At 43.5% G+C, this 27,921-nt stretch overlaps 1 protein-coding gene across 2 annotated transcripts; it reads left to right on the top strand.

The window, feature by feature from the left end:
- The first annotated feature begins 393 nt into the window (after positions 1 to 393).
- On the top strand, positions 394 to 27,115 carry DSTN (destrin, actin depolymerizing factor). Of its 2 annotated transcripts, none has more exons than XM_069547759.1 (4): positions 394 to 1,310; positions 21,201 to 21,508; positions 24,027 to 24,103; positions 25,914 to 27,115. In XM_069547759.1, exons 1-4 carry the CDS (start codon positions 1,308 to 1,310, stop codon positions 26,021 to 26,023), a joined length of 498 nt encoding a protein of 165 aa, XP_069403860.1. In that variant the 5' UTR covers positions 394 to 1,307; the 3' UTR covers positions 26,024 to 27,115. The 2 variants fall into 2 exon arrangements, with proteins under 2 accessions (XP_069403860.1, XP_069403861.1); XM_069547760.1 differs by having other exon boundaries at positions 1,301 to 1,612.
- The last annotated feature ends 806 nt before the right edge of the window (positions 27,116 to 27,921 follow it).

Below are 27,921 nucleotides of genomic sequence, written 5' to 3' on the forward strand. Positions count from 1 at the left end.
GCATAGCACAGCACATAGCTTCCCTGGTGGCTTAGATGGTGAAGACTACGCCTGCAACGCAGGAGACCTGGGTTCAATCCCTGGGTCAGGAAGATCCCCTGGCGATGGCAATGGCTACCCCCTCCAGTATTCTTGCCTGGAGAAGCCCATGGACAGAAGAGGCTGTTGGGCTAAAGTCCATGGGGTCGCAAACAGTCGGTGGCGACTGAGCACAAAGCACAAAGGATAGGCGTGTTATGCTCTGGGGAGCCTAAATTAAGTAAAACGTCATCATGCCGGTTGTAAATTCTCTGTTCCCTTTATCCTCCACTGAAACGCCCTCAGAAAAAAACGTTGAGATTCCTGCTGGCCCTCTGAAAGTGTGTTTCTGATGCAACCGCCCATGAAACAAACGCAATCCCAAATTAAAAACCCCCAAAGCCGGGCAGCGGGGCCGGCGCCACCCTCCCTAGGCGAGCAGGCAGTTTCCAGCCTCACCCTGAGGGCGGCAAGGCCTTCCTTCCCCGCGCTGTTCCCGAAGATAAATAAATCGCTCCTTGTTTTTTTTTTTTTTTCCAGACCTGAAATTAGCGGTGACTCAGAGCACTCAGGGCTGCCACAGTCGCCTTGGGAAGGAGGAAAAATGCGCAGACTTTTCCCCTCGCCCGAGGGCCTGACATGCCGAGGCTGGGCCAATCACTGGAGGTTGGCGGGAATCGCACCAAAGTAGGTAAAAAATGTGGGATGCGCCCCCCGCGAGGCTGGCGCCGGGCTTCAGCGGGCCCTCCCTGCAGTCTCCTCTGCCGCGGGCCCCGCCCCTCCGCCTTCCTCCGCCCTCAGGCCCCGCCCCTCGGCCCTCCTCGGCACCCCCAGGCCTCGGCCCTCGCCGCAGCGCACACCTGGCCAGGTGGCTACTTCCATGTAAGGACAACGGCAGCGCAGTGGGCGGGGCGCCACGTGCCCCGCCCCTCGCTCAAGCTCCGCCTCCTCGTCCGAGCTTGTGGAGGACCTGGTCCGCGCCCCTAACTGATGAGGGGTACTGGGTCCACTCCCCCGTCTCCGGAAACTGAGGAGGACCCAGCCTGCCCGGAGTCAGAGGAGGGTGGGGGATGGAGGTGGAGGAGTGCGGCGGGTCCGCGGGGTCGGGGCGTTGCCAGGCAGTCCGGTTGCCTAGCAACGGTGGGCAGCGCGTGACGTGCGCAGCCGCGTAGGGGCCCGCGGCGCCCGCCCACCCCCGGGAGGCTCGCCCGGGCTGCGGTGAAGAGGACGCTCCGTAGACTCGGCGCCAGCCGGCTCCCTTTCCGCGCTCTGCGACCGCCGCGGCGAACATGGTGAGCGGGGTTCTGGGGCTCCGCCAGGTCAGGGCGGCAGGGAAGGGAAGAAGGGACCCCGGCTTCCGCCGCCGCGACCCACTGGGCCGCGCCCCGGGGCGAGTCGCCGGCCGCCACATTCTCGCTGTCGCCGCCGCCGCGAGGCCTCCCTCGCGGCCTCGGCAGCCCAGCCGGGGCCGATCCCCCGGCGCCCCGGCTTCGCCGCCAGGGCCCGCCTGCCCTCCCTCCAGTGGGGGCCTCGTCGGCGCTGATTTGGCCGAGGCCGGGCGCGGGCGGTCAGCGACTCGGGTGGTTTCGGCCCGGTAGGTCTGTGCACCTAGGGAAAGGAAGGAGGCCTTGATTGAGCCACCTGGGGCCGGGGAGGGGGGCGCGGGATGACCACCCGGCCTGACCCGGGCGATTCCGAACCTGGCCTGTGGCACTTGACTGCCGCCCCCGGCGGTTCGGTCCGCAATCTCTCCCGTCCGGCCGGGCGGTGGCCTGTCTGGCCTCCCCGTGTGGTCACAGATTTTCTTTTACCTGCAGACAGGTTGGCTCTGCCAGCCCTTGGCGTACAGCAGGGTGGCCCTGACGCTGGGATGCTAATAAAAATAAACGAAAAAGCTTTGTCAAGTCTATCAAGTTATCCGAGTTGCTTAAGAGTAAACAGATGTTCCGCATATTCTAGATGTTGGACCTTTTGCTTAATGTACCTATTTTCCCCTCCAAAGTAGCATTCTAGTTTGCTGTAGAACCGTGGTATTAACTGGACAACCAAGAAGAACATTTAGTCAATTTCTTTAGTCCGCGCACACTGTTACCATTTTTGGTCAGTGATTTGCAGGCGAAGGCTTACCAGACTTTGCTAGAAATATTACACTGTTACTGCATCTGTCTGCCTGAAAGCTGCTAGTACCAGTTCATCTGCATACAAATGTTTTCACTGAGTAACAGTTTGGGTTTTCTTAAGGTATTCTTTCATAGTTATGCCGACTGGCTCATTAGTGGAAGAAAAAAGATTAATCTGTAGTTTCATGATGACTGAGAATACGGAGTAAGAATTTGCTGTTCGATTTTTGAATCTTCTTTGGTTTAATTCTGTGAGCTACAGAGAGGATCAGCATCTTGCAACTTTTTAACTGCTTTAAGATTATACTACTTTATATATTACTCTACACTGAAAGACTTCATCCAACGGCTTTGAGCTTTCATCAGTTTAAGACCATCCACTCCAGTGAAAGTGCTTTGAATCAGATTGGAGCCTGCTTTAGTGCCTTTCGAAGTGACATAATTTCATTTTCTGTTTGAAAAAAGAATCAAGCCTTTTTACTTTAGTTAAATGCTTGAATTTTAAAGCTTCTTTATTTCTGTACATTCAAATAAAATGAACAGTCGGTTTTATTTATGGCTCAGGAGGAGGAGAAATAAAAATCAATCAAGATGGGTGGAGTCTGAATACATTTCAAACTTAGGAAGAATTTATGAGCTACTCTTGTTTTGATGCTTTCAATGTGAGTTCAGAATGCAGATGACCATTTCTTTTTTTTTAATTGATGTGTAGTTGATTTACAGTCTGTTAATTTCTGCTGCCCAGAAAAGTGCTTCAGTTGTACATATATATATATATACATACACACGTATACATTCTCTTTTTAAATATTCTTTTCCATTGTGGTTTGTCACAGGATATTTGAATATGATTTCTTTTGCTATACAGTAGGACCTAGTTGGTTATCCATTCTCTATATAGTAGTTTCCATCTGCTAGTCCCAAACTCCCGCTCCATCCCTCCCCTAACCCCCTCCCCCTTCACAACCATGAGCTGAATTTGTTCTCTGTGCCTGAGACTCTTCTGTAGATAAGTTCATTTGTGTAGATGACTATTTTTAAAGGTTACTCTTCTGTTTAGCCTTATGAGCACAAGAGCATCCTCCCTGTTAAAGAATATAGTGAAGATTGAAAAGATTGAAAGTTATTCCAGACTATAGCACTTTACCTCTGTGTTTGAAACTATTTAGATCTGTTGATTAGATGCTTGCTTCCAAGTTTCTTAGCTTTTTTTTTTTTAAGGATTAAATATTAACTGCTGATGAGTTTGTTCTACATTAACAAAATCGCTTCCTGTTACTCACTAACTTCTAGAAGCACTTGGGAATAAAGTAACTTGAAATCAACTCCAAAAATCACCCTGGGCACTTTAAAATGGGATTTCATGTTTGCATAGTCTCACATTACGGTGCCAAAAAAAAAGAAACAAAAAACACCCCATAAGCCTACCCTTCACAGGAACCATATACACACTCCAAACAAAACTTTGGTGTGCGTGTGTACTGGGTGTGCCAGCTTCCTCATACGAAGATTATTTACCCGCCTACCATCAAATTCCTAGGGTTATCTGCTGAGTAGTTCTTCCTGTTGGGTATGGATCGACACATCACAGGAGACTGGCCCAGCTACTCTTATGATAGTGTAAATGCATTTGCAGCATAGCTGTGTGGCTCTCTGGGGAGTCAGTGTAGTCTTGCCTCCAAAACAGTAAAGGTCTGTGTGATAATCGCACCCTTCAGTCGCTTAGTTGTGTCTGACTCTTTGCAACCCCATGGACTGCATGCAGCTCGCCAAGCCTCCCTGTCTATCACCACCCGGAGTTGACTCAAAGTCATGTCCATTGAGTCCGCGATGCCATCCAACCATCTCATCCTCTGTCGTCCCCTTCTCCTGCCTTCAATCTTTCCCAGCATCAGGGTCTTTTCAAATGAGTCAGTTCTTCACGTCAGGTGGCCAAAGTATTGGAGTTTCAGCTGCAGCATCAGTCCTTCCAGTGAATATTCGGGACTGATTTCCTTTAGGATGGACTGGTTGGATCTCCTTAAACAGTCCAAAGGGACTCTCTAGAGTCTTCTCCAAAACCACAGTTCAGAAGCATCAATTCTTCCTTAACCTCACCCTTCTCAGAACTCGGCTCTAACAAACTGAGCTGTTGGCTCAGAATGAATTATAAGTGTATCCTGCCACCTGATGATTAGCAAAAACGTTTTTACTTACAGCCGTCCAGTAGAAAAGGCTGGTCATGTATTATTCCTATGCCTATTTAACATATTTGAAAACAGTCTGTAAAGGATTAATTGACTTGGGGCCTTTTCTGCTCCATATCTGGTTTTAAAATAATTTAAAAATTAATTTTGAAACATTTTAAGCAGGAAGGTACACAGAATTAACAGGTTCCCTTGTACAAAAAAAGATTAACTTTTTGCCATATTTCAGGTTTTTATGTTAGGTAAATTATACATCTTCTTCATCCCATTTTCTTCCCTCCCTAGAGGTAACGTCTCCTTGTCAAAGAAGTAATACACTTACTGGCCAATTAAGGAGATGATTTTTGCAGGCTATTGCAATTGAGAACATTAATTAAAATGAGGAACGTCTGCAAAAAGAAAGAAACCTGGGGCTGATAAACTGAGGAGTCTTGAGAAAGCCTGGGGGTGGGTCTTAATCTCGGGGTAAGCAAGGGCAGGGTCATTTTGTTACCCTGAACACAAAATGATGGGAGTGGATTTCTTAATCGTCTCTGCTTTCCAGGAGCACAGGGCTCAGGTACAGTTCAACATAGTCACCTGCAGCTGATTCATTTGATTCTCATTGATGTTCCACACTTTGAGCTGTACATATGTGTATCTGTATTATGTTTCCTTGATGTATTTTTAGTTTTTATATAAATGTTACCATGCTTCACGCATCCTTTTGCAACTTTGAGAAAAAGCTTTGTGAGGTTTAGTTCTAGTTTGCATCCCATCAGCCAGTTTCTCTATTTCTTTTCATTACTTGGCATTATGTGACTTTGAAAACCAATCCAGTAGGTGTGAAATGGGTTCTCAATCTTTTAATTTGCATTCCTCTCATTAGCAATAGTTGAGTATATTTTCATTTTTTACATGCATACATTCTCAGTGAGGCTGACATTGTTTAAATACTCCTCATGTCTTCATCTCAGCTCATTTGTGGATCCATAAAGTAAATCCAACCTTAAAAGAATATTAATGAGAGAGTGTCAGAACCAGACCTGCGTAATGAAGACTGATGTCCCTCATCTCTGGCACCTGCTTTAAGCTCAATACTCTTAATTCTAGCCAGCTGCCCTTGTGAGGCTCTGGTAGTGGTAGAGTGATCTAGAAGAGAGTTCCATGTTTGACTGGATGTGGAGATTAACATCCTCTGCTTTATCCGTATCCTTTTCTTTCTTTTTTCCTAAGCAGTATATTTAGCCAAGATATTTTAAAAGGAAGAAAGAAAACAAACATGGGGATAGATGGAAAATCTGTACTTTCTGCTCAATTTTGCTGTGAACCTAAAATGTCTCTTAAAAAGTTTATTAAAAACAAGTAAAGCAAAAATAACCATTATCATTTTTCACAAATAGAACTGGTTTAAGTCAAAATGATGTTTTTAGTATATAGGAAGGCTAAACATTTGTGTTTTTGTGACGTCTAGCTATTTTCTTTCAGTAATAATTGAGCTGAACTCAATTTGAAATTTGAAAAAAAAGTTGAAACTCCTTAAAAACTGTTGTTTTAAAATGTACGTTGTTTTTATCTACAGAGTAAGGCTCTAGTCTGAATAGCCAGGTCTAGTCTCTGCTGGACTCTGGTATTTGCATACCTAAATAATGCTTATCATTTCAGCATCTTGAGCTTCCTACCCACATAGCATAATATTCCTCTCCAGGTTGTCCATGAGAGACATGCCCAAAGATGTGTATTATACGTTGCACTCAGAAATATTTTAATTCGTTTTTCTTCTGTCCCTACCTCCTTGCCTCAGTGTTACAAGTGAGTTTTCACTTGGAATTGTCCTTCTCAAAGCTGTCCCCTATTCATCTTGCTTGAAATTTTACATTGGGAGAAGCATAGAAGAAGAGACGTCAGATTGGTCCATCTCAGTAATGCTTTGACAAACTTGTTGCTTAATTCATCATGGACTCTTCTGTACAAGGGACCCCATAGAGTTAACTCTCTTAAGATTGCCTTCTAGTAGCTGACATTGTAACGCTTATGTGCTCTTTACCCTATTTCATGATGTGTCTGCTGTGTTAAAATTGAAGAATCTATTTTTTGGTAGATCTTTAAAAAATAGCTGATTTCAGTAAAAATGCAATCAAAATTCTTAAAATTCATATTTTAGTTTGTATTATGAAATAATGAGACTTTGGCTTTATTTATTTTTGACTTGACAAGGGACCATCAAAGAACTCTTACACTGTTACAGCAAGGTTGAGGATGAGTGCTTGAAAGGTAGAAACTTCAGTGCATACTATAGCAGGAAACCTAATTTAAAACTAATTTATCTTTGTGTTTGTGCTTTTGGACCACGTTAAGGGAAGACTGTTTACTCCTTTCAACATTTTTGTGTTGCTTTATGAGTTGTTGCTCCTCTTTGTCTTATCATAGGAAAGAAAGAAGAATTTTCTACCTATATTTCTATCTTGATCTGCTTTCAGGAGATTGCCAACTTGTAAATGTAATTAGTGTTTATTTTTAAATTGTTTCATGTAGCCCATTTTTGCTCATAGTTGTTTTTTTTGGTAGTAATAGAGCTGAAAGTAAAGCATAGGCAAATATGGGTAAAACTTCTCTAGGTTGCTAGGGAGCAATCATGCAAGTCAGTTGTCGAAGCTCTGAGGAATTCTCAAATCACTGTGTTGAGAATGTTTTAAGTCATCTTTAGACCAGTGTTGTTGAATAGAAATAAAATGTGAGTTACTTACATAAATAAAATGTGAATTTAAATTTTCCAGTACCTCCATTAGAAAAATAAAAAGGGAAGATGAAATATATCTGAAATATGTCAACATTTAATCAATGTAAAAATGAGACATTTTACATTCTTTTCTCATACAAATTGTTTGAAATCCAGTATATATTTTTATACTCAACACATCTCAATTCAGACCCTCAGTTTTCACTGGACACATTTGGTATATATTTAGATATAAACTTTACAGTTGAAAAAGTAGATTCACATACCTAAGTTGCCCCAAGCATATTTAGTTTTCCAGTAATGGAATGGATAATTGATTTTAAATTTTAAGTTAAAGTAAAAGTGAAGTCACTCTTTTTTGTCTGACTCTTTGCGACCCCATGGACTGTAGCCTGCCACTCTCCTCTGTCCATGGGATTTTCCAGGCAAGAGTACTGGAGTAGGTTGCCATTTCCTTCTTCAGGGGATGTTCACGACCCAGGTATCGAACCCAGGTCTCCTGCATTGCTGGCAGACTTCTTAACGTCTGAGCCACCAGGGAAGTCCCTAAGTTAATTAAAGTGAAATACGATTAGAAATGCAGTTCCTTACCACACTGGCCACGTTTAATGGACTCAATAAACCACGTATGGTTAGCGGCTACCTTGATGGACCAGCGTCAGACTTTGTGGATTGGCTTGTTTAATTTGTAAGGGGAAGTTAATGTGGATACCAGCAATTTTGTTAATTCTCTGCATGTTTGCATATGACTGTGCTGAGATAGCACTGTTACTGATTGCACTGTTTTATGGGACTTGTTAAGATTTTTTGTGGAACTGGACTGTTGAGCTCCATAAGATAAGATTTGTGTATTTCAATAGCATGAAGTCTTTGCTAGTAGGCCCACAACAGATGTTGCTGAATGAAAGTGAACAAGAGGAATTCTTCGTTATGATGGGGCAGGTTCCCATAGAGATGGACTGCTTTAATTTTTATACTTTATATTCTTCCTTACCTTTTTTAAAAAAATACAGTCGAAATTGAGTTTTAAGTACCTTCTCTTTGTATAGTGTTATAATGTAATTTGAGTCTAATGTGAAAATCCTTTGAGATAAGGCAAGTATTGTCAGAGTGGCAGCTTTGAAATAATTCTGGCATACAGAAACCCCCTCAGCGGTGCCAGTTCCCTTCTCTTAAAAATGAAATGATATTTGATGCTCACTGAGGCATCTGGAACCATAGAAAAGCACTTGAAAGCTTACCAAATGAAAGAACGAGAAGTAATGCTGTCTCAGATAACTTATAAGTATTTACTGTGTGTCGGGCATTGTGTTACTGTATCTCACTCATCCTTACAGCAGCCCAGGGAAGGGGTATTGTATCATAGCTGTGAGACTACACCGGTTCTGGCTGTCTAGGTGTTTTGACTCTTGCCACTTATTAACTATATGACCTTAGACACATGACGGACTGTGCTGTGTCTCCAGTTCATCATGCTCCCAGATGGGGATGGTGATAGTACCTGCCATCACAGCATTCTGGGTGAGGTGTGTATGTAATAAACTAAAGCATACCTGGCACATGGTTAAGTGCTGCTTATCAGCATTGGCTAAAATAGTCATATTAAACCACCTTTGATTCAAATACACGGATAGTCTCATTTCTTTATATTCTGATTACACTAGTGCATACTTAAGTAATTGTAGATAAAATGCAAACAGTGGGTGAGTGCATTAAAACATAGTCTTTTTAATTATTTAAATTCATGTTATTTTACTTGGAATCATTATACATGATCATTTTTTTATAATCAACTTTTTTATTTGACTTTTCAGGTGACTTTGATTCTAAATATAAAAAACTTGGAATCATTATACATGATCTTTTTTTATAATCAACTTTTTAATTTGACTTTTCAGGTGACTTTGATTCTAAATATAAAAAATCTTGTCTTCCACTCATATTTTTCCTGAAGTAATTAATGGAGATTGAAACACAGTTCTTCTTGGCCCTCAAGGTTTACAATGGAAGTGGCAGTGTTCGTTGCGCAGTCATACCCAGCTCTTAGCAATCCTGTGGACCGTAGCCCAGCAGGCTCCTCTGTCTGTGGGATTCTCCAAGCAAGAATACTGGAGTGGGTTGCCATGCCCTCCTCCAGGAGATCTTCCCGACCCAGGGATTGAACCCAGGTGTCCCGCATACCAGGCAGACTCTTACCATCTGAGCCATCAGGGAAGCCCCAAGGTTTACAACATCAACAGTTTATTCAGTAAATACTTGAGAAATTATATGCCAAGAACTGACCTCAGCACTTAGGATACTGTCGTGGGTAGAGGGGGATTGTGTTAGGCAGAGGACATTGACAGAAATACCAGAGTTAAGGTGGTGTGTCATTGTGGTTTTGTTTCCCTGATGTTGAACACCTGTTCATGTGCCTCTTGGCCATTTGTATGTCTTTGGAAAAAACGTGTATTCAGAGCCTCTGCCCATTTTTTAATTGAATTTTTTGTTGTTCCTGAATTGTATGAGTGAGTTCTTTACATATTTTAGATACTAACCCTTTATCAGGTACATGATTTGCAAATGTTTTCTCCCAAGAGTTCAGTTGGATGGTTTCCTTTGTTGTGCAGAAGTCTCTTCATTGATATAGTTCCACTATTTTTTGCTTTTGTTGCTTTTTTTCTTGTAGTCAGATCCAAACAATCATCACCAAGACCTTTGTCAAAGAGTTCGCCATCTGTGTTTTCTTTTAGGAGAGTCACCATTTCACATCTTACATTCAAGTCTTTAATCCATTTTTTGAGTCACTTTCCTTATGTTGTAAGATTCTTTTGCACATGACTGTCTGCTTTTCCCAGCACCATTTGTTAAAGCACTGTCCTTTCCCATTGTACAGGTGACCCTTGAATAGCACCAGTTTGGGTCCACTTAGCCACAGATGTTTTTCAATAGATTTGTGCTGCCACACTACACAATGTGCGGTTGGTTGCATCCACCAGTGTGAAACAACGGATTCAGAGGGCTGACTGCAAAATTATATGCTGCTTTTCAGCTGCACCGAGGGTCGGGCCCCCTAACTCCCAAGATATTCAAGGGTCAACTGTATATTCTTGGTTCTTTTGAGGTAAATTAATTGACCATATATACATTAGAATATCAATTATAAGAAAAAAATGTTAATAACAAATGTTGGTGAGGATGTGAAGAAAAGGGAACCCTTGTGTACTGTTGCTGGGAATACAAATTGGTGCAATCATTATGGAAATCAGGCTTCCCTGGTAGCTCAGACGGTAAAGCATCTGCGTGCCATGCGGGTTAGGTCCCTGGGTCAGGAAGATCCCCTCAAGAAGGAGATGGCAAACCACTCCAGTATTCTGGCCTGGAGAATCCCATGGACGGAGGAGCCTGGGAGGTTATAGTCCATGGGGTTGCAAAGAGTTGGACACGACTGAGAGACTTCACTTTCTTTCTTTCTTTTATTTTTTTCATTATGGAAATCAATGTGGAGATTCCTCCAAAAGTTCAAAAAGAACTACCATGTGATCCACTTCTGGGTATTTATCCAAAGGAATAAAAGATGTATACAAGCCCTTGTTCATTGCAGCATTCTTTACAATAGACAAGACATAGAAGCTGCCTGTGTTCATTGATGGATGAGTGGATAAAGAAAATGTGGCATATATATGTGCACTTATAAATACATAAGTGTAATATTATTTAGCCATAAAAAAGATGTTTTACCACTTGCAACAACATGGATGGAGCTTGAAGGCAACAAGTTAAGTGAAGTAAGTCAAACAGAGAAAGACAAATACCATATGATCTCAATTATGTAAGGAGTCTAAAGAAAAAACCCACACTCACAGATAAGAGAGCAAGCTGATGGTTGCCAGAGAGGATGGTGAGCGAAATGGATGAAGGTGATCTAAAGACACAAACCTCCAGTGTCCCTGGGATGTCATGGACAGCTTGGTGACTGTAATTAATAATACTTACTGAATATTTGAAAGTTGCTAAAAGAATAAATCTTTAAAAGTTCTTGTCACAAGACGGAAGACTGTAAGTTTATGTTGATGGAAGTCAACCAGACTTGCGGTGACTGTTTCACAGTGAATACAAATACTGAATCATCACATTGTGCTGTACACCTGAAATTAACCAGTTTATCTGTTATAGTGCAAAAAACCTTTCAGTTTCACCATCTTTACAAGTACTTTCATGGATCCTTGATGTGATGCGCAGTGAGTTGTCACTTATAAAATGAAGTAATGTGAAATTTTTCCTTCTTTAAAACTTTTTGTTTTTTTGGTCAATCAGTTATGAGGAACCTCAAAAACATAAAATTTTGCAAACAGCATTCAGAGGACTGAAGTTTCGTGTCTTTAGGAAAAAGGCAAGAATAGCATGTCTCATCAGGAAAAAAAACAGTCTAAGGGAGATGAACAGAAATTGCTAGAAGTGTTCTTAAAGTGAAAGTGAAGTCACTCAGTCGTCTTTGACTCTCTGCGACTGTAGCCCGCCAGAGACTGTAGCCCGCCAGGCTCCCCCAGCCATGGGATTTTCTAGACAAGAATACTGGAGTAGGTTGCCATTTCCTTCTCCAGGAGATCTTCCCAACCCAGGGATCAAACCCGGGTCTCCCACACTGCAAGCAGACTTTTTACCATCTGAGCCACCAGGGAAAAGGAAATTTAGAAAGGAAATTCCTTTTTTAAAAGGAAATTTAAAACAAAAATTATTTATTTGGCTGCTCTGGGTCCAAGGTGCGGCAGGTAGGCTCTAGTTCCCTGACCGGGCATGGAACCCAGACTCCCTGCGTTGGGAGTGGAGAGTCTCAGCCTCTGGACCCCTGAAGTTCTGCTTACAAGTTTTTTGCTTTTCTTTTTTCCTTCAGGAGACCCTAAAGTTTTGAGATACAGTCTTTTCATTGGTGTAAGAACTGTACTATAAAGGATGGAGAAAAACATCTTGAAGGGCATTTCATGAAAATGGAATAATCGTTTTCCAGAACCTAATCAAGTAGATGATATTGCTTAGGTAGAATAGTTAGTTCTTCCCCTTAAGGAGTGCAGTCTGGAGAAAGTTGATCCCTTCCTTGGTGATGCTGTGCTAGGAATGATAATCCTCTGCGTTGGCACATGGAAGCCTTGAGTCACTCAGGTTCAGATGGTGGTTGAGGGACCAGGTAAGCCTTTACTTCCCAGAGGAGATGCCTGAGCTGAGCCCTGGGGGCTTTGCCAGAGGAGAGGAGGAAAGTGAAGCACCACTGGTGCGTGCGATGCATCCAGGGAGTCACAGTTGCGCCCGACTGCAGTTATGGGGTAGGTGTCCGGGAGAGGTGGGAAAGGAGACTGGAAAGATGCGGCATAGAGGACTTGGCGTGGCGTGGGCTTATCCTGACGGAAATCAGACGCTTGAAAGAGAGCAGGAAAGCCCCAGGACTGTTTGCCCGTGTGCTCGCTGCTGCTTGGTGTTCCCCACTCCCGCTCACCTGTCTACATTTTGGGAGTGGGTAGGAGGGGGAATGGGGACTTTTATTTTCTCTGTCAGGTTTATTGTTACTGTTTTTTAGTGTTGTTTTTGGTTAAAGTTTTTGTTAATTATATTTATTTTATTATTGTTAGGTTTTATTTCTCTGTCCGGTTTGTTATTGTTCTCCCCACCCTCTCTGACTCCCTGCCTCCCAGGTGGGGTGAGGAACCTGTTAAACCTAGTCAGATTGTCTGTATGAGTGCAGGCAATCCGAGTAAGAGAGACTGTCTTTTAGCAACTGGGCTTTTATTATGATTAGTCTACTTTGGATGTTGAAATAATTTTTCTGTAAAATTTGTTTTTCTTCTGGTGGGGTTATGGCTGGTGGTTCAGAAAATTTAGGTTTTTGAAGGAGAGGGTTTTTTTTTCCCCCAACAAAGTAAGGTGTACCCATAAACTCATTTTTGTGCACCTCTGGACTTTGCCATATGGCTGGTAGAGTTGCTGTTTGATCTCCATAGACTGTCTCAAGGACATGGCTTGTGTTTTGCTGTAAGCTGAAGAAGGACTTGTACAAGTGGTAATCAACTTAACGCTGTTTGGTCGCCCTGGTTTGGGGGAATGAAGCAGTGAGTTAGGGCAGGGAGTTAACTTGGAACGTTTTCTGGATCACTGATAGTTTGTGTAGTGACTGTTTAAATGACAGAATGGCCATCCCTTGGGGTGGGGTGGCCTTGGGAGACAGGCTCTCCCACATCGAGGTCCTGTGGACACCTACCTATCTTGGCTAGTGGGGCAGGAACTTAATTAGCTCCTCCTTGCGCCCTTGGTCAGGCCCCCTTGAGCAAGGCACAATATATAAAACCATCCTCGGCAGCTCTGGACAGTTTGGACTTAACAAGGGATCAAGGGATAGAGGATGCTGTGTGTTTGCTGGTCTGATCGATACTTACTGGGCAGGGACAGACTGTAGGACAGAAACTGTTAGCTCACCCCACAGGTCCAAGTTTTCACCATTGTGAATTGTGGTTTATTGCTGCAGGTCAGGTTTGTAAGTTTTAAACTATCTGGTGGTTTTGACTTTTTCCAAATTAACACAAAGAATACACCCCTCTCAGAGAGTCTATTATCTAAATTCCGCCCCCGCCCCCGAGATTGCCACCTCACCTCCAGCTAGTTGGCTATAATTACTGAACTCCAGTTGAAATCCTGACCTTTGGAGGCATTATTTTACTGCCTAGTAGAGTAACTGAGGTTCCTGATGACAGGAGGCATCTATAAAGCTAAATAGTTTTTCCCAGACAGAAAATGACATAATAGGCTTTATAAGTTTGTTTACCCGAAGTGTACTGTTTTAGTACATATCGAGTTAATTTTTGTATGTTGTTTTATATTAAGCTATTTAAAGTCCTCAGTTGCATCAGCTGTAGTTCACACGCTCAGTCACCCCATGTGGTTAGTGGCTGCTGCGTTGAACAGTGCAGATGGAGAACATTTGTGTCATCACAGAAGGTGCTGTGGCTCAGCATGGCTCTCTGGAACAGTGGACTGCAGAGTTAGAGATGCGTGGTCAGGCTTCAGGGCCTGGTGGTAGAGTGACACGTACACACGGCCACCTATTTTCTTGTTTTCAGCGTGATAACTGAGCCAGAAAGACTCTTCTGTTGACCCTCGCCAGAATTCCTGGAATGTGGGGTGGCGGCAGAGTGGCGTTCAGGAGGAGACCTGAGGACCTAAGTGCTTCTCAGACTTTCATTCATATTTATTTGAACATTCAGTGGCATTTTGGTAGGGAGATAGATGTATGTGTTCAGCACCCTTCTTGACCCAGAATCTGTGAGGCTTTTAAACCTTACATGTAAAAATGTCCCTGACATACTTGTCACTCTGATTTGTTATCTCAACATTATTGCTCTGAGGCACTGGTTGTAGTAGGCAGACGCCTAAATATTTTGTAGTCGGTAATTTTCTGTTTCTCCTGGCCCTTGTGCAAGGATAGTGTAGGTAAAGGATATTCATGGACTCATTTTAAAACTCCCCAATTCCTTTGATTAGCATTTATGCTGGGTGTTAAGAGTTGGCAGGTTGAGAAAGGACGTAATTAATGCCTTTTTTTCTGCCAGGATTTTGTAAATTTGAAATTGTATTTGTCTGCTGTGCAGTATCCTACTTTCAAATATTTCAGACTCTGAGCTTAGAGAAATAATTTTTTTTTAATACAGTAATTTTCGGAGGTAGGACAGTAGCTCTCATTCCTGTTTTCTCCAGTGAGTGAGGGCTCTTGTTAGGCACAGCTGACATCAAGTTTGGAGCCAGTCAGGCATCCTCCTTGCGTTTGGTGGTGTAGGCATAGACCACTGTGATATTTTGGGGAAAGATGGGCTGCTGTGAACCATCACATTTTAGCTGGTTCAGTTGTTTACAGTAATTGAATCAGAAACTTGAGCTTCTTTCGAAGCTTACCACCCCTCCACTAGAATGGAGAGAATTGATGTTTTAAATGTGTTCACTCATCTGCAACTTTAAAATACCCAATGTTTCACAGTCTTTGTAGCTTTTCCTTCCCTCTCTGTTAGTAAAGATAAGTTTTAAAAAGAAGTGTACACTGAGTGAATGTTGAGTGTAAAAGGCAGTGCCTCCATGTATTCATCTAGTCTCTGAATCAGTGTTTTACAGAAGCTCTTCTAGAGATGACTCAGGTTTGAGATCCGTTTCAGTTGGTAAAGAATCCACCTGCAATGCAGGAGACCTGGGTTCAATCCCTGGATTGGGAAGATCCTCTGGAGGAGGGCATGGCAAGTCACTCCAATATCCTTGCCTGGAGAATCCCTATGTACAGAGGAGCTTGGCAGGCTAAGCACTCCCATGCTTCAAGAACAAGTTAAAACTGGTAGCCACGTGAGATAAAATACAGTGAAGTTAATCACTTAACAGCAACTATTTTGACATGGGGGTGGAGTTCTAAGAGCAACTGCTAATTCTCCAGTGGTCACTGATACAGAACAGAGAGAAACTCAAATCGTGGATAACATATCTTTTTAAGGTAATCACAAGGCTCTTGTAATAGCAGATCTATTTTTGCTCTCAAGATTTTCTTTCCTAACTGCAGCAGATTTTGGTCCTATTTCAGAGTATCCTTTAAAGGTCTTTATTGTTAAAACTTTGCAGTTGAATAAAAATAACTCTAGAAATAAATTTCCCTTTTTTTTTTTTTGGCCTTGCTGGACATCATGTGGAATCTTAGTTCCCCAACCAGGGATTGAACCGGTACTCCCTGCAGTGGAAGCACAGAGTCTTAACCCCTGAACCACCAGAGAAATTAATTTAGAATCCCAACTGAGCTTGGTTTTCCTTTAAAAAAAAATAGACTTTGGATTTTTTTTGACAGCTGAGCAGTTAATATGTTAATAATTAACATTTTAGAAAAGTACTGAAAACTGATACTTATGGGAGAGGATCTTTTCTGTTAGGTAAAAACACAGTAAACAAGAGATTGTGTGTATCAGGGTTACACCTGTTTTGAAAATTCCTTGTAATGTCTTTTTGGGGTACCAAATCCACAGGACTTACTAGTTACAGAAATTCTTAATCATTATGATAGATGAGCCATATTTTAGAATAACTGGCTTCTTTACTGCTGTGTCTTCTGTTTGCAACACCATGTTGAGAAGAGACCCCTTTAGGCTTTACAAAGAGACTGTGTTCCCAAAAATGCTTTGACTTTGGGCCTATTAGTTTTTGTAATGTACTCTTATTGCTACTGCTTCATTATAAAAATTAAACTTGTAGGCAGAGAAGTAAAATAGCAATGAGTGCTAAGATTTTATCATGTTTCTTGAAACTTAAAGCAACAGTGTAGCGATCTTCGCCTGGAGTTTATTGGACATGTAAGAATCTCAGAGTCTGCCCCAGATACAGTGAATCAGAATCTGCACAGTCTGCATTTTAACAGGATCCCCAGGTAATGATACTGATCTAGTGCTCGCCCCTGAATAAGTCAGCTGAGGGACTCATTTACTTTGGGGATGTTGAATGGCATGCCCCAGGTGACACAGCTGGTTCGTGGGGAAGCTTGGGTGGGCCTGTTGCTCTCATCGTTCTGGTACTTTAACTTCAAGTTAGCTTCTTTTGGCCTCTAAAAAGTTAGTAAACTAGAGTTACTTAAGGATTAGTTTTCCTTTTTTCCATCCCACCAGTCTTTACCCCAGCTTTGCAGTTGGCTCCCTGTTGTCTGCTGATGGAAGGCGGAAGAAGAGCCGTGCTGGTGCCCCGAGGCCGTGGGGAGTGCAGGTGGAGGGCGCGGGCAGAGCTGGTTGGGCTGGAGGAGTGGTTCCCTTGCCTTCTCAGTTGGCCCTTGCGGCTTTTGTTTTAGTTCAGCTTCATAAGAGTCATTATCAGGGGTCTAGGGACCAGTTGTCTAATCTTCCATACCAAATATATTGCAAGTATATGCTAAGTAAACCAAAGTCTAACACATTGAAGCATATCTTATTCATTACGATTGAATCTAATAAACACGTTGCCTTGTGCATTTTTTAAATTACTTTCAAGGGCAGAAGTTGGTGTTACAGCGTCACAAAGAGGTTGTAAGGCAATGGCACCCCACTCCAGTACTCTTGCCTGGAAAATCCCATGGACGGAGGAGCATGGTAGGCTGCAGTCCATGGGATCGCGGAGTCAGACAGGACTGAGCGACTTCACTTTGACTTTTCACTTTCATGCATTGGAGAAGGAAATGGCAACCCACTCCAGTGTTCTTGCCTGGAGAATCCCAGGGACGGGGAAGCCTGGTGGGCTGCCATCTACGGGGTCACACAGAGTCGGACACGACTGAAGCGACTTAGCAGCAGCAGCAGCAGCAGTGTCAGGTTAGAGAAGATGAGTGTTTCATGATGTTAGTCAGCCTCCTGCTGACTGAACACTTGATCCTGACTCACTTCTTCCGACCCTCCCTTCCCAGCCAGGGTGTGGTGCACAGGTGACTGTCCTCCTCTGTGTGCGCTTCCCCTTTCCCTGATGAGGTCTTCATCAGCTTTTGCCTTGCTGACAAAATCAGCCTTGCAGGTGACGGTCTTGCCACAGTTCTCTTCCTGCTTGGTTGTTTTATGCGTCATTTCATTATTTTCCAAAAGCACAACTCTGGTCACCTTTACTTTATGTTGAAAATATCCAGTGCCTCTCCCCTCCCCCCCACCCATCCTCATTTCAGTCCCCTCTTCTCGTGTTGTGCACGCTGGGTCCTGTTAGTCAGGAACTGTCTTTTCATCCTTCCAGTCCCTCAGAAAGAGTGACTCGAAAGAGTGGAAACGCTCTGTGACTTTCCTGTGTGCCCACCTCGCCCCCAGTTTGCCTTCTATAAACGCCCTTCTGTTGGAGTTTATCAAGGAATAATGAGTGTTTTACCCCTGTCTTCGCCTTCTCCATCAGTGCATGTCCTTGAGAATCTGATTCATCTTTCAATTCAAGGGAATATAAAAGTGAACAAGACTTAAGAGTGTTAAGGCACTTACCACCCCTTTGGGGAGACAGTCAAATAATCTTACAGACAAGACTTGAAACTGTAGTGAGTGTCATGGGTTAGAGACACATGGAAGTATGTGGTAGTGGTTTTAACTCAACTTGGTTTGAGAGAATTAATCTGAGGTATAAAGAGTGAATGAGGCAGAGAAGGATAAAAAAATCAAAATAAAGATTCTTAACTTGCTTTACATAGATGACTGTGACGACTGGAACAATATTTCTCCTAAAGCAGTAACAGAAGGTTTAAGAAAGTAGTTTTCAGAAGTGGGAAAGTGATACTTGCAACTTTTGAGGTAGTTTTCTGGCCTTAATTTTCTGTATCTATGTGGATTAGATTAGTTAGGATTGAAGTGAGTATGATTAGATTTGGATTAGATGAGGTGAGATTGGAGGTGAATTATGGCTTCCCAGGTGGCTCAGACAGTAAAGAATCCGCCTGTGATGCAGGAGACCTGGGTTCGATCCCTAAATTGGGAAGATCCCCTTGGAGAGGGGAATGGCTACTTACTCCAGTATTCTTACTGGGAGAATCTCATGGACAAAAGAGCTTGGTGGGCTACAGTCCATGGGGCCACAAAGCGTGGGACACAACTGAGCGACTGACAACGTTAACTTTAGTGATTGGATATGGATTAGATTAGGTGGGATTGTGGTTCAGTCGCTCAGCCATGTCTGACTCTTATAATGAATGAATGATTAAATGGCCCAGTTACCTTAATACATACTAAGTAACTGCTAGGATCTTTGTGTATTTTAACCCCCAGCATTCTTACATGCAGTTTTAAGTAACAGCTTTACTGAGATTCAGTCCATAGATCGTAAAGTACAATTCACAGATTTTCAGTTTATCTCCAGAGTTGTGCACCCATCACCACTGTCAAATTCCAGAACATTCTGTCTCTACAGAAGGAGGCGCCGTAGTCACTCTCCATTCCCTCTCCAACCGCTCATCTACTGTCCATGGATTTGCCTGCTCTGAACATTTTATGAAAATAGAATTGTGAGATGTGTGGCCTCTTACATCTGGTCTTTCACTTGTTCAGTTGGCTTAAGTCGTGTCTGATGATTTGCAACCCCATGGACTGCATCATGCCTGGCTTCCCTGTCCTTCACTATCTCCCGGAATTTGCTCAGACTCATGTCTATGGAGTGATGTCATCCAACCATCTCATCCTCTGTCGTCCCCTTCTCCTCCTGCCCTCAATTTTTCGCAGCATCAGTGTCTTTTCCAATGAGTCGACTCAACTCGTCACGTCAGGGGGCCAAAGTATTGGAGCTTTAATATCAATCCTTCCAGTGAATATTCAGGGTTGATTTCCTTTAGGACTGATTAGTTTGATCTCCTTGGTGTCCAAGGGACTCTAAAGAGTCTTCTTCAGCACCCAGTTCAGTCTTTCACTTAGCATAATGGTTTTCAAGGTACAGTTTGAAGTGTAGCAGGTGTCAGCATCTCATTGTTATGGTGAGTGATTTGCATTGTATGGATTTGCCACGTTTTGTTTATCTGTTCACCAGCTGATAAACATTGGGTTCTTTCTACTTTTTGGCTGTTAGGAATAATGCTGCCATGAACTTTCAAGTACAGATTTTTGTATGGACATTCATTTCCTTTGTATATACAACTGAGAGTGGCATTGCTGGGTGTTAACTCCATGTTTAATGTTTTGAGGAACTGCAAGATGGTTTCCTGAAGCATCTGTGCTGTTTAACAGGTTCTTTCAGCAGTGTTTAAGGGCCCTATTTTCTCAACAGCCTCACGAAAATTTGTCGTTGTCATCTTTTTTGTTAACAGCCATCCTAGTGTGTGTGCAGTATTTTTTCATTATGGTTTTGATATGCACTTTCCCAATGACTAGTAATGTTGAACATTTTTTCCAAGTGCTTCTTGGCCATTTTTAAATTTTCTTTAAAGAAATGTCTATTCAGATCGTTTGTCTATTTTTAAATTGGGCTTTTTTTTTTTAACTGCGGTTATAAGGTTTCTTTTTATATTCTACATACAAATTTCTTATTGGATGTATCATTTGCAAATATTTTTTTCATAGTGTGCAGGTTATTTTTTCATTTCACATGCATTTTAACTTCTTAAAAAACTTGATGTTAATTTTGGGTATCATTAACAATTGGTATTGTTCAGTAGTTAAATTCCATTAAGTTTACAGTTCTTGTTTTAGAAAAGCTAACATGCAAACCAAAGTAGTTAATGAAGCATGAAAAATTGTAAATAAAGTTAATGAGAATAGCACATTCCTTAAGATGAAAAGGTCAAAACCTAGTTTTAAATCTTCTCTTACCAACATCTTGTGTGACCACTTCTTCATTTGGGGATGACAAGTATATAATATGATAAAAGGTTGTGTGTGCGTTTTTATTTTATTCTGGTCATAGAATCCCGAATTAAGCTGGCCTCTTTGTTATAGCAGTGAATATCTACTTTTGATTAAGATAGCATTGACATGTACCATGCAAGCTTAGGGCCTCCAGGGTGTTGGTTTTGATGTGTTTGTGTGCTGCGATACAGTCATCACTGTCAGCTAGCTAAGACCTGTGCCACATCACATAAATACCTCTTTACTCGCGGTGTAAATAACTGAGGTCTAGTCTCCTAGCAGTCTTACTCATTCTAATTTTAATTTAAAACTTGGTGATTTTTTAAGTGAAATTTTAAAGGTATGTGACTGATACATTACTGGATATTAATCATAATTTTGGCATGTGAATAGAACAAAAACCTTTAAAATATTCTTATATTAGCAAAGGGTGTGCTGTAGAAGTGGAGTTTTCCCAACCCAGCCACTGTGACCGTCTGTTATTCATTATGAAAAGAATTTGGGAGGGGGTGTTAACGCCTGAACTGGAGAGATAACTACCCACAGTCTGGGCTCTGAGCAACCTCTGTGAGAAGAAGCTAGTCTAGCACCCCAGGAAGCCCTGTCTCCAGGTTCTGGGGTCAGAGGAGCCGCTGTGGCCACATCTTCCCTTACTCCCACGTAATGTGATGAACAGCTTTGTACATGTCATCTTTTTAAAGTTTAATGACAGAGAGTGTTTGCAGCTCAGATTTTCTAGTCTTCCTAGTAGGTGACATGTAAGTGCATACCAGTCTATAACCAGAAGCCATAGTGTTTTTTATTTGGCGTGATAAAAGTTGTACACCTTTATGGCATTCTTCTCTTCTCACTCTAGGCCTCAGGAGTGCAAGTTGCCGATGAAGTATGTCGCATTTTTTATGACATGAAAGTTCGGAAGTGCTCCACGCCAGAAGAAATCAAGAAAAGAAAGAAGGCTGTCATCTTCTGTCTCAGTGCAGATAAAAAGTGCATCATCGTGGAGGAAGGCAAGGAGATTTTGGTGGGAGATGTTGGTGTCACCATAACCGATCCTTTCAAGCATTTTGTGGGGATGCTTCCTGAAAAAGATTGTCGCTATGCTCTATATGATGCAAGCTTTGAAACAAAGGAATCCAGAAAAGAGGAGTTGATGTTTTTCCTGTGGTAAGCATTGTTAAAAATATCAAGCTTTCATAAACTCGGAGTTAATCTCTTGTTGTCAGCTTAGCTCCTCTCCAGAGTCTTCAACACACTGTGCCCAGAGCCAGCCCTCTTCCAGTTGATTTGTGCTTTTGAAGTGGGTGCGGTCGTCATCTCTGATTGGGATTTCTTCTTTGTCCACACTCTCCAGGAGGGTAGCTGCTGGCCTCTTAGGGCTATTGACATGAGACAAAATCAGAAGTTCGGCTTTAGTTTGAGTCGCCACATTTCAGATGCCCCGTAGTCACATGTGATGAGTGGTCACCTCGTTAGGCAGCACTGAGACAGAACATTCCTGTCACTGCAGAAAGCTCTGTCAACAGTGCTGCTTTACACAGTGGAAAAGAACTGTAAAGCCATTTACATGGCCTTTTTCCTGAAAGGCTGTTTAAATTATTCCGGTCTTTTCAAGTAAGTTCATACTTGAGATTAAGTTTGACTTGAACATCACCCTGATCCTCACTTAATCATATTACTGTACATACCATGATATGGAATTGCCACGTAGTGAGAATCTCTCTAGCTTCTAAAGGGGCAGGTGGTAATGGCCTGTGATTTGAGGAGCAGGGGTGGGCCCTGTGGGTCCTCTTGATCCTTTGGCCTGAGCTGGGCAAGGCAAGCAGGGGTTTAGCTCTTAGCTGTGCGCCAGGGAACTGGGAGATCAGAGCATTCTGGTTTCAAGGAATGTGACTCTAGGCCACCCCTAGTCCCCTGCGGCCCTTGGCTGCACCTGGGGGAACAAAGATGCCATGGGGTTGCAGAGATGCCTTGGGGTTACAGATGTGAGGTCATATTGGGCTCTTACTGTGGAACAGGCCTGGTAGCCACAGACACATGCTTAAAGATAATACTGAGTCTTAAACCAAGCATGTTGAATGAAAGTGCATCTGTTAAACTTTTATTTCTGCTACATGCCAGGTGTTGTGTTAGGGCTGGGAAAGTAGTTGTGAAAAAAGCAGGGAGAGCCCTGGCCTCTCTGGAATTTACTCTGAGCCGCAGATACAGCAGGTAAACGTTTAAGCTTTTATATTGGTGAATATTTCCTTTATTTGCACTATTTTTATCCTGGTTTTTTATCCCTTCTTTTCCCCGCTAAGAAAATGATACATTCTCATTAAAGAACATTTGGGAAATGAATGGAGAAGAGAAAATTCCAGTGTTAGTGCTGTGTTTTATTTTGCATTGTTACTTTTTAAAAGATAAAACCTTATCTTAGGAGTTTCCTATAAAAGACTCTGTTTAGGGCCCAGGGAATGGCTCTTCAAGTATTTTAAAGATCTGGTTAGAGTAAAATGAGAACAGCTAAAGCTTTTTTTGTCCCTGACCTATTTTGCATAAGAAAAGTACCCACTTAATTTTGTCACTTGTGTATCTGAGGTGCACGTTGTGGCTTTGCCACCCTCCTTGGACCCTAGAGTTGGGAGGAATGCACATTTTGTTCCCAAGAACAGACTTCACCTACTGTTGGCGGGCATCAGACTAGGTGAGGGCCACACAGGTCCATGGTGTTCATGACTGTTGATGTCCTGGAAATGTGGCCACTAAATGGAGTTGTTAAGTGCTTAAAAGTGTTTAACTACCCTCCTTTTACCCTTTGGTGTCGTGTGGTGTAGAATGCAGGCGGGCCTGAGGTTTGGTGGTGCAGTGAGAAATAATGCACGTGTGGATGTGCAATTTGAGGAGATGAGATTTTTCTGTGCGTTGTTAATATATCTATTTTTCAGTATTGCTGCTAACAAATGTGGTAAAGTGTATGCCGTATTTTTTCAAGAGGGGGCGGCACTGAAAAGTTTGTGAATGTAACGTAATAGTAATATTAGCAAGACGTCATTATCACTGAACTTCCATTAAGCTTAGAACAAGAAATCTTTGTGCTGTGTCTTGTGATGCTAGACCGAGATGGAAAACAGGTGCGCATGGTCAGAGTTTGCTGCTGGAGTGGGCCTGGGTGCGAGGCTGGCCGGGAGGGCAGTGCGGGGGCTTGGGCTTCACTGACATTCTTCTCCTGAAAACAACCTGAAACAAAAACTGGGAGCATTTCTTAATTCTGAGTGGCAGATTCTTGATTTACAGATTATTCTCTATACTTTCCTGTACTTTGAAAGTTTTTCCCACCAGAAATTATTAAAAAACCTCTCACGAAGATGGTGGTTATTAAGCCTAAACTCAATCCTTAATTGATACAAATGATAAAAAGTTATTTTCAAGAAGACAGTTGATAATACAGTGAATTATCCGGTGTTTTTTGCCCCATTAACTGAATCTGATCATTGGTCCCTGACTTTTTTCCTTGGTCAACGCAAGTTGCTCTATGTATGCACGTCCAGCACAGTCTCAGAGGAGCGGAACTGGAAAACTGCAGTTAGAAAAGTTCTCCCGGAAGGTTGAGGGCCCTCCCCCACCTAATGCAGATGCGTAACGCGATGTTAGCTGTGCTTTCTCTAAACTGGTTTTCTTCTTTTTGGGCCCCTCTCCTCTCCAGGGCACCAGAACTAGCTCCTCTAAAGAGTAAAATGATCTATGCGAGCTCCAAGGATGCCATCAAAAAGAAGTTCCAAGGTAAGGTCTAGCCTCCGCCAGGTGTCAGGGGTGTGGCAAGCCAAGGAGCCGGGGCTTCGTTTCAGAGCGGCGCCTCATCTCCTTGGCAAACCTCCACGCAGAGCGAAGGGCACTGCTTGTTCTGAGGAAACCTGGAGGCAGAGCCGGCTCTTAGCACGTCTCTGCCTCCTGCAGGTCCTTGGGCCGGAAGGCCTGTACCTGATACTGCCCTCTCAACATTGTGTGTGGGGGTGTGGCTTGTTCTGTCCGATTTGAAACTAGTTTCAGACGTTGCCAAGTTTCTCTCAGGGCAGGTGGAGACAAATTGGTTTACATCAGTCATAGTAAGTGATAAATCTGCTGTTGCCTCTGAACGTAGCCAAGTAGCAAAAAGGACGTGTTCATAAATGGGAAGAGACGCTCTTATTGCTGGCTTTTCTTTGGAATGGTATGATTTTTAGGTTATTGACTCACTTGTGTCCAAAGGAGACTGGCCAGGGCTGGCCTGTTATATGTGACTTGCTGCTAGGTCACAGGGATCCTGAGAAGATGGCCTGGACCTACTTACTGTCTTCAACCAGGTGGAGATGCTGGTATGATGGACAGAGCATGGGGCCAGTGCCCATAGCCCACTGAGGGCTAAGTTTGTCATCTAACTGCTGTGTGGCTCGGCCCAGACCGCATAACCTCTGTGGGCCTGGGTCCTCCCAGCTGAGAGTGGAAGGCGCCTGCCTTCCTGCTGTGACTGGCTTCAAACCAAACCGCTGGGAGAGCCAAGGTCACAAGGGCTTGGCCCAGGGTCATGTTCATTTGGTTTCACTGTGACTGGTTTTATATTCTTGCAGTAGAGCAGATTTGCCTTAGCTTGTTTTACGTGAGGAAACAAAATTCTCGCTTCCTTCCCTGAAACCTGGTGCCGCCTCATTGCGTCTCTGCCTGGCTCCACACGTGCTTGTTTGGCATGGAGTGTGTCCCAGCTCTGTGTCGCCGTCCCCCCCCAGAGAGGAGCTACTCCGTGGACGCACTCTGGTGACTTGGAGGCGTCCCCCTCCTGCCCTCCTCCCCAGTGAAAGCATCGCTGGCTTTCTCCCGGCAGTCCCGCGTGGTCTCGAAGCTGCCCCGCTGTGCTGAAAGCAGCTCAAGAAATGGTCTCAAAACTACGGAAAACCAGAAAGCAAGGCAGCTGTTTGGAAGCGAGCAGCTGTTGCCAGAGCCTCTCTGTATACGGGACTTGCAGTGCCGTGCGCTGTCCTCCTGAGAAGGCTGTCACTAGGCCGTCTCTGAGAGGGCTGCCCGGGCGTGGGGTGTGCAGCCACCGGAGGGCTGCTTTCTGGGCAGAATGATCCCCTTTGTGCTCTTACTCCTCAATCCAGCCGACTGAATCAAAGTATCAAATTCATGTATTTCCGTATGTTTCCAAAACCAAGAAAAAGGATTCCTACTCCTGCTTTTAAACTTTTTTGTTGAAAACAGCGTACCTATAGAAAGCATAGGTGAAGCGTGGTTGTCTCCTGATCTGATGCCCAGCACCCCAGCCTCACTGCTGCCCCTAACAGCATAGAGTAGTTCTGGCTGGTTTTGTTGTGTGAGTGGAAGCGTCTGGAATGTGCGCTGCTAGGTCTGGCACCTCTCTGTCAGCACTGGTTCGTGCGAGTCTCTCTCGCCGGTGCCCGTGCTTTCAGATGACTCATCACTGTGTACTCGTCCGCGGTTTGCTCTGCCACAGCTGTCCCACCCCTGTTTGAACCGGCCTTTTAAAACGGTTTGCTATGTTAAAGAAATAGGTAAACTGCTGCCATAACTAAACATGATTGTTTTCTTTCCTCCCTAGGCATAAAACACGAATGTCAAGCAAATGGGCCAGAAGACCTCAATCGGGCTTGTATTGCTGAAAAGCTAGGTGGATCCCTAATTGTAGCTTTTGAAGGATGCCCTGTGTAGACCATCATCTGGTGCCACAAATCGAAAGCTTCCGTGTTTAATGTTATCCTCTTGCTATGTATAAGTAAAGCAGATAATGTTTAGGCTAGGGACTCACTGAAGGGGAGCTGTCTTGTCATTTGTGGGGGTAAACTATTCTATGAACATGTGCAAATGGCCCTAAATAAATCTACACTCTAAAACTTTATTGGTGTGAAATTAACTTCTTACTGGCCAAATGCCTGTTTGGATGAGTTGGCTTGTTATAAACATTTTTGTTAAAGCTCATGATTTTTAATATTTAATAGTGCAGTTCACAAACCAGTAGAAGGCCACATGAAGAGAATTACTGCATCTTTGTTAACCCCAGCAGGTATTTACTTTTTTCTTGTTTGCTTAGAGATTTGGTCATAATCTGGTTGTAATTTTGGCCCAAATGTCTTTATTCCTTTGAGATAAATTGAATCATGGAAAGTAGTTCTCCTCACAACATGTAACACTGAAGTACTAACTTGGTGATTCTACTGGATGCATGGTGGAGACCGCCTTGAAGGGTGTAGGCTTCAAACCAGCGCTGGCCTTGCAGAGCACTGTTGCAGCCCGTAGTTGGCAGAGGAAGCCGCTCCCGAGCCTGGGGCCGCTCACTCACAGGTCTGGTCAGGAGGCTGTTCTGAGAGCGGCCTCGCACCCTGGATTCAGGAGAGTGTGTACCATCTTGTAACAGCAAATTGTAAAGCAGATCTGGGCTCCAGCGTAACCCACTTTGTTAATGAAAACGGTGAGGGTGATGTATTGACAGACTGCGACTCTGTACTGTCTTTAGTTAATTATGTCTCCTTCAGAACTCTGTTGCTTCTAGTATAATAAAGTATGGAAGAATGTTTTTTACTCTAGGGCCCGGGAGAACTTCTTCCTCTCCTAGAGTAGCTTGCAGCTGTACATGCAGTGGGGAGCAGGTATGATGGACAACACGGGAGGCCACGCTGAGCACCCCTAGAAGTGACTGTCCTTCACATCACAGGCATAACACTGAACAACCTAGAGATGCACAAACAGTGGAATTTAGAAGTAGCAGTACTGGCTTTATGTAATAAAGGAAGCATTTGTAACTTCTCTCCTGTGTAATTATTCATGCGTGACTTGGGAATAAAGGATTTTGCCTTCCACATGTGTGGTTAGGTGGGGAGGCTTGGCTATTTCAGACAATTACAGTTAAGATCACAGCTCCCTCCTCCTCTGATTGAATGAAAAGGTTGGTGTATATTTGGAAGCTGTTCTCTTATTCCAAATGTTTATCTAAATGCCAGGCTGTTAATCTCTTGTTTGGGAGCCAAAGAAAGGTTATGCTTTGATCAAAATACTTCTTTCCAGATTGTCTAGAAAACAGTGCTAGCTACTGGTTACATACAGGCTGCTTGTCATTCTTTCATCCTGAATTTCTCTGCTGCAGAGCAGTGCTCTCAATATTGACAGGCGCCCGAGAAACACTGCAGGCCCGACAGCCCTGGTGAAGAGTCAGCCTTGCAGGCAGAGCCAGGAGGTTCAGGAGGAGACCGTCTTCTCGGTGGTTTCACCTTGTGACGTGTGGAGCCACTGGTATGAGCACCTGCCTCCGTGCAGGTGTGTGTGTGGGGTGCTGTGGGGAAGGTTTCGCGCAGTGCCCAGGGGTGTGACATGTAAATAGCTCCCGGCACTCAGCTCCAGAAATTGGGAAATGCTAAGAGTCACTTATCTTTCTGCCGGGGAGCTTCTGGATTCCTGAGGTTGGGGCCCTAGATTCTCGCTCACCAACACTACAGGTAACTGTTGCAAAATGAGAGCCTTAGACCTCAGCTGACCCTGGTGAGGAATAAAACTGCAGGTATTCTCTGCTTCCAGCACGTATTACACTTTTACAGGTGTTCACACATTGCTGAAGA

The sequence above is a fragment of the Ovis canadensis genome, chromosome 13 (assembly GCF_042477335.2).
Source record: "Ovis canadensis isolate MfBH-ARS-UI-01 breed Bighorn chromosome 13, ARS-UI_OviCan_v2, whole genome shotgun sequence".
Lineage (NCBI taxonomy): Eukaryota > Metazoa > Chordata > Mammalia > Artiodactyla > Bovidae > Ovis > Ovis canadensis.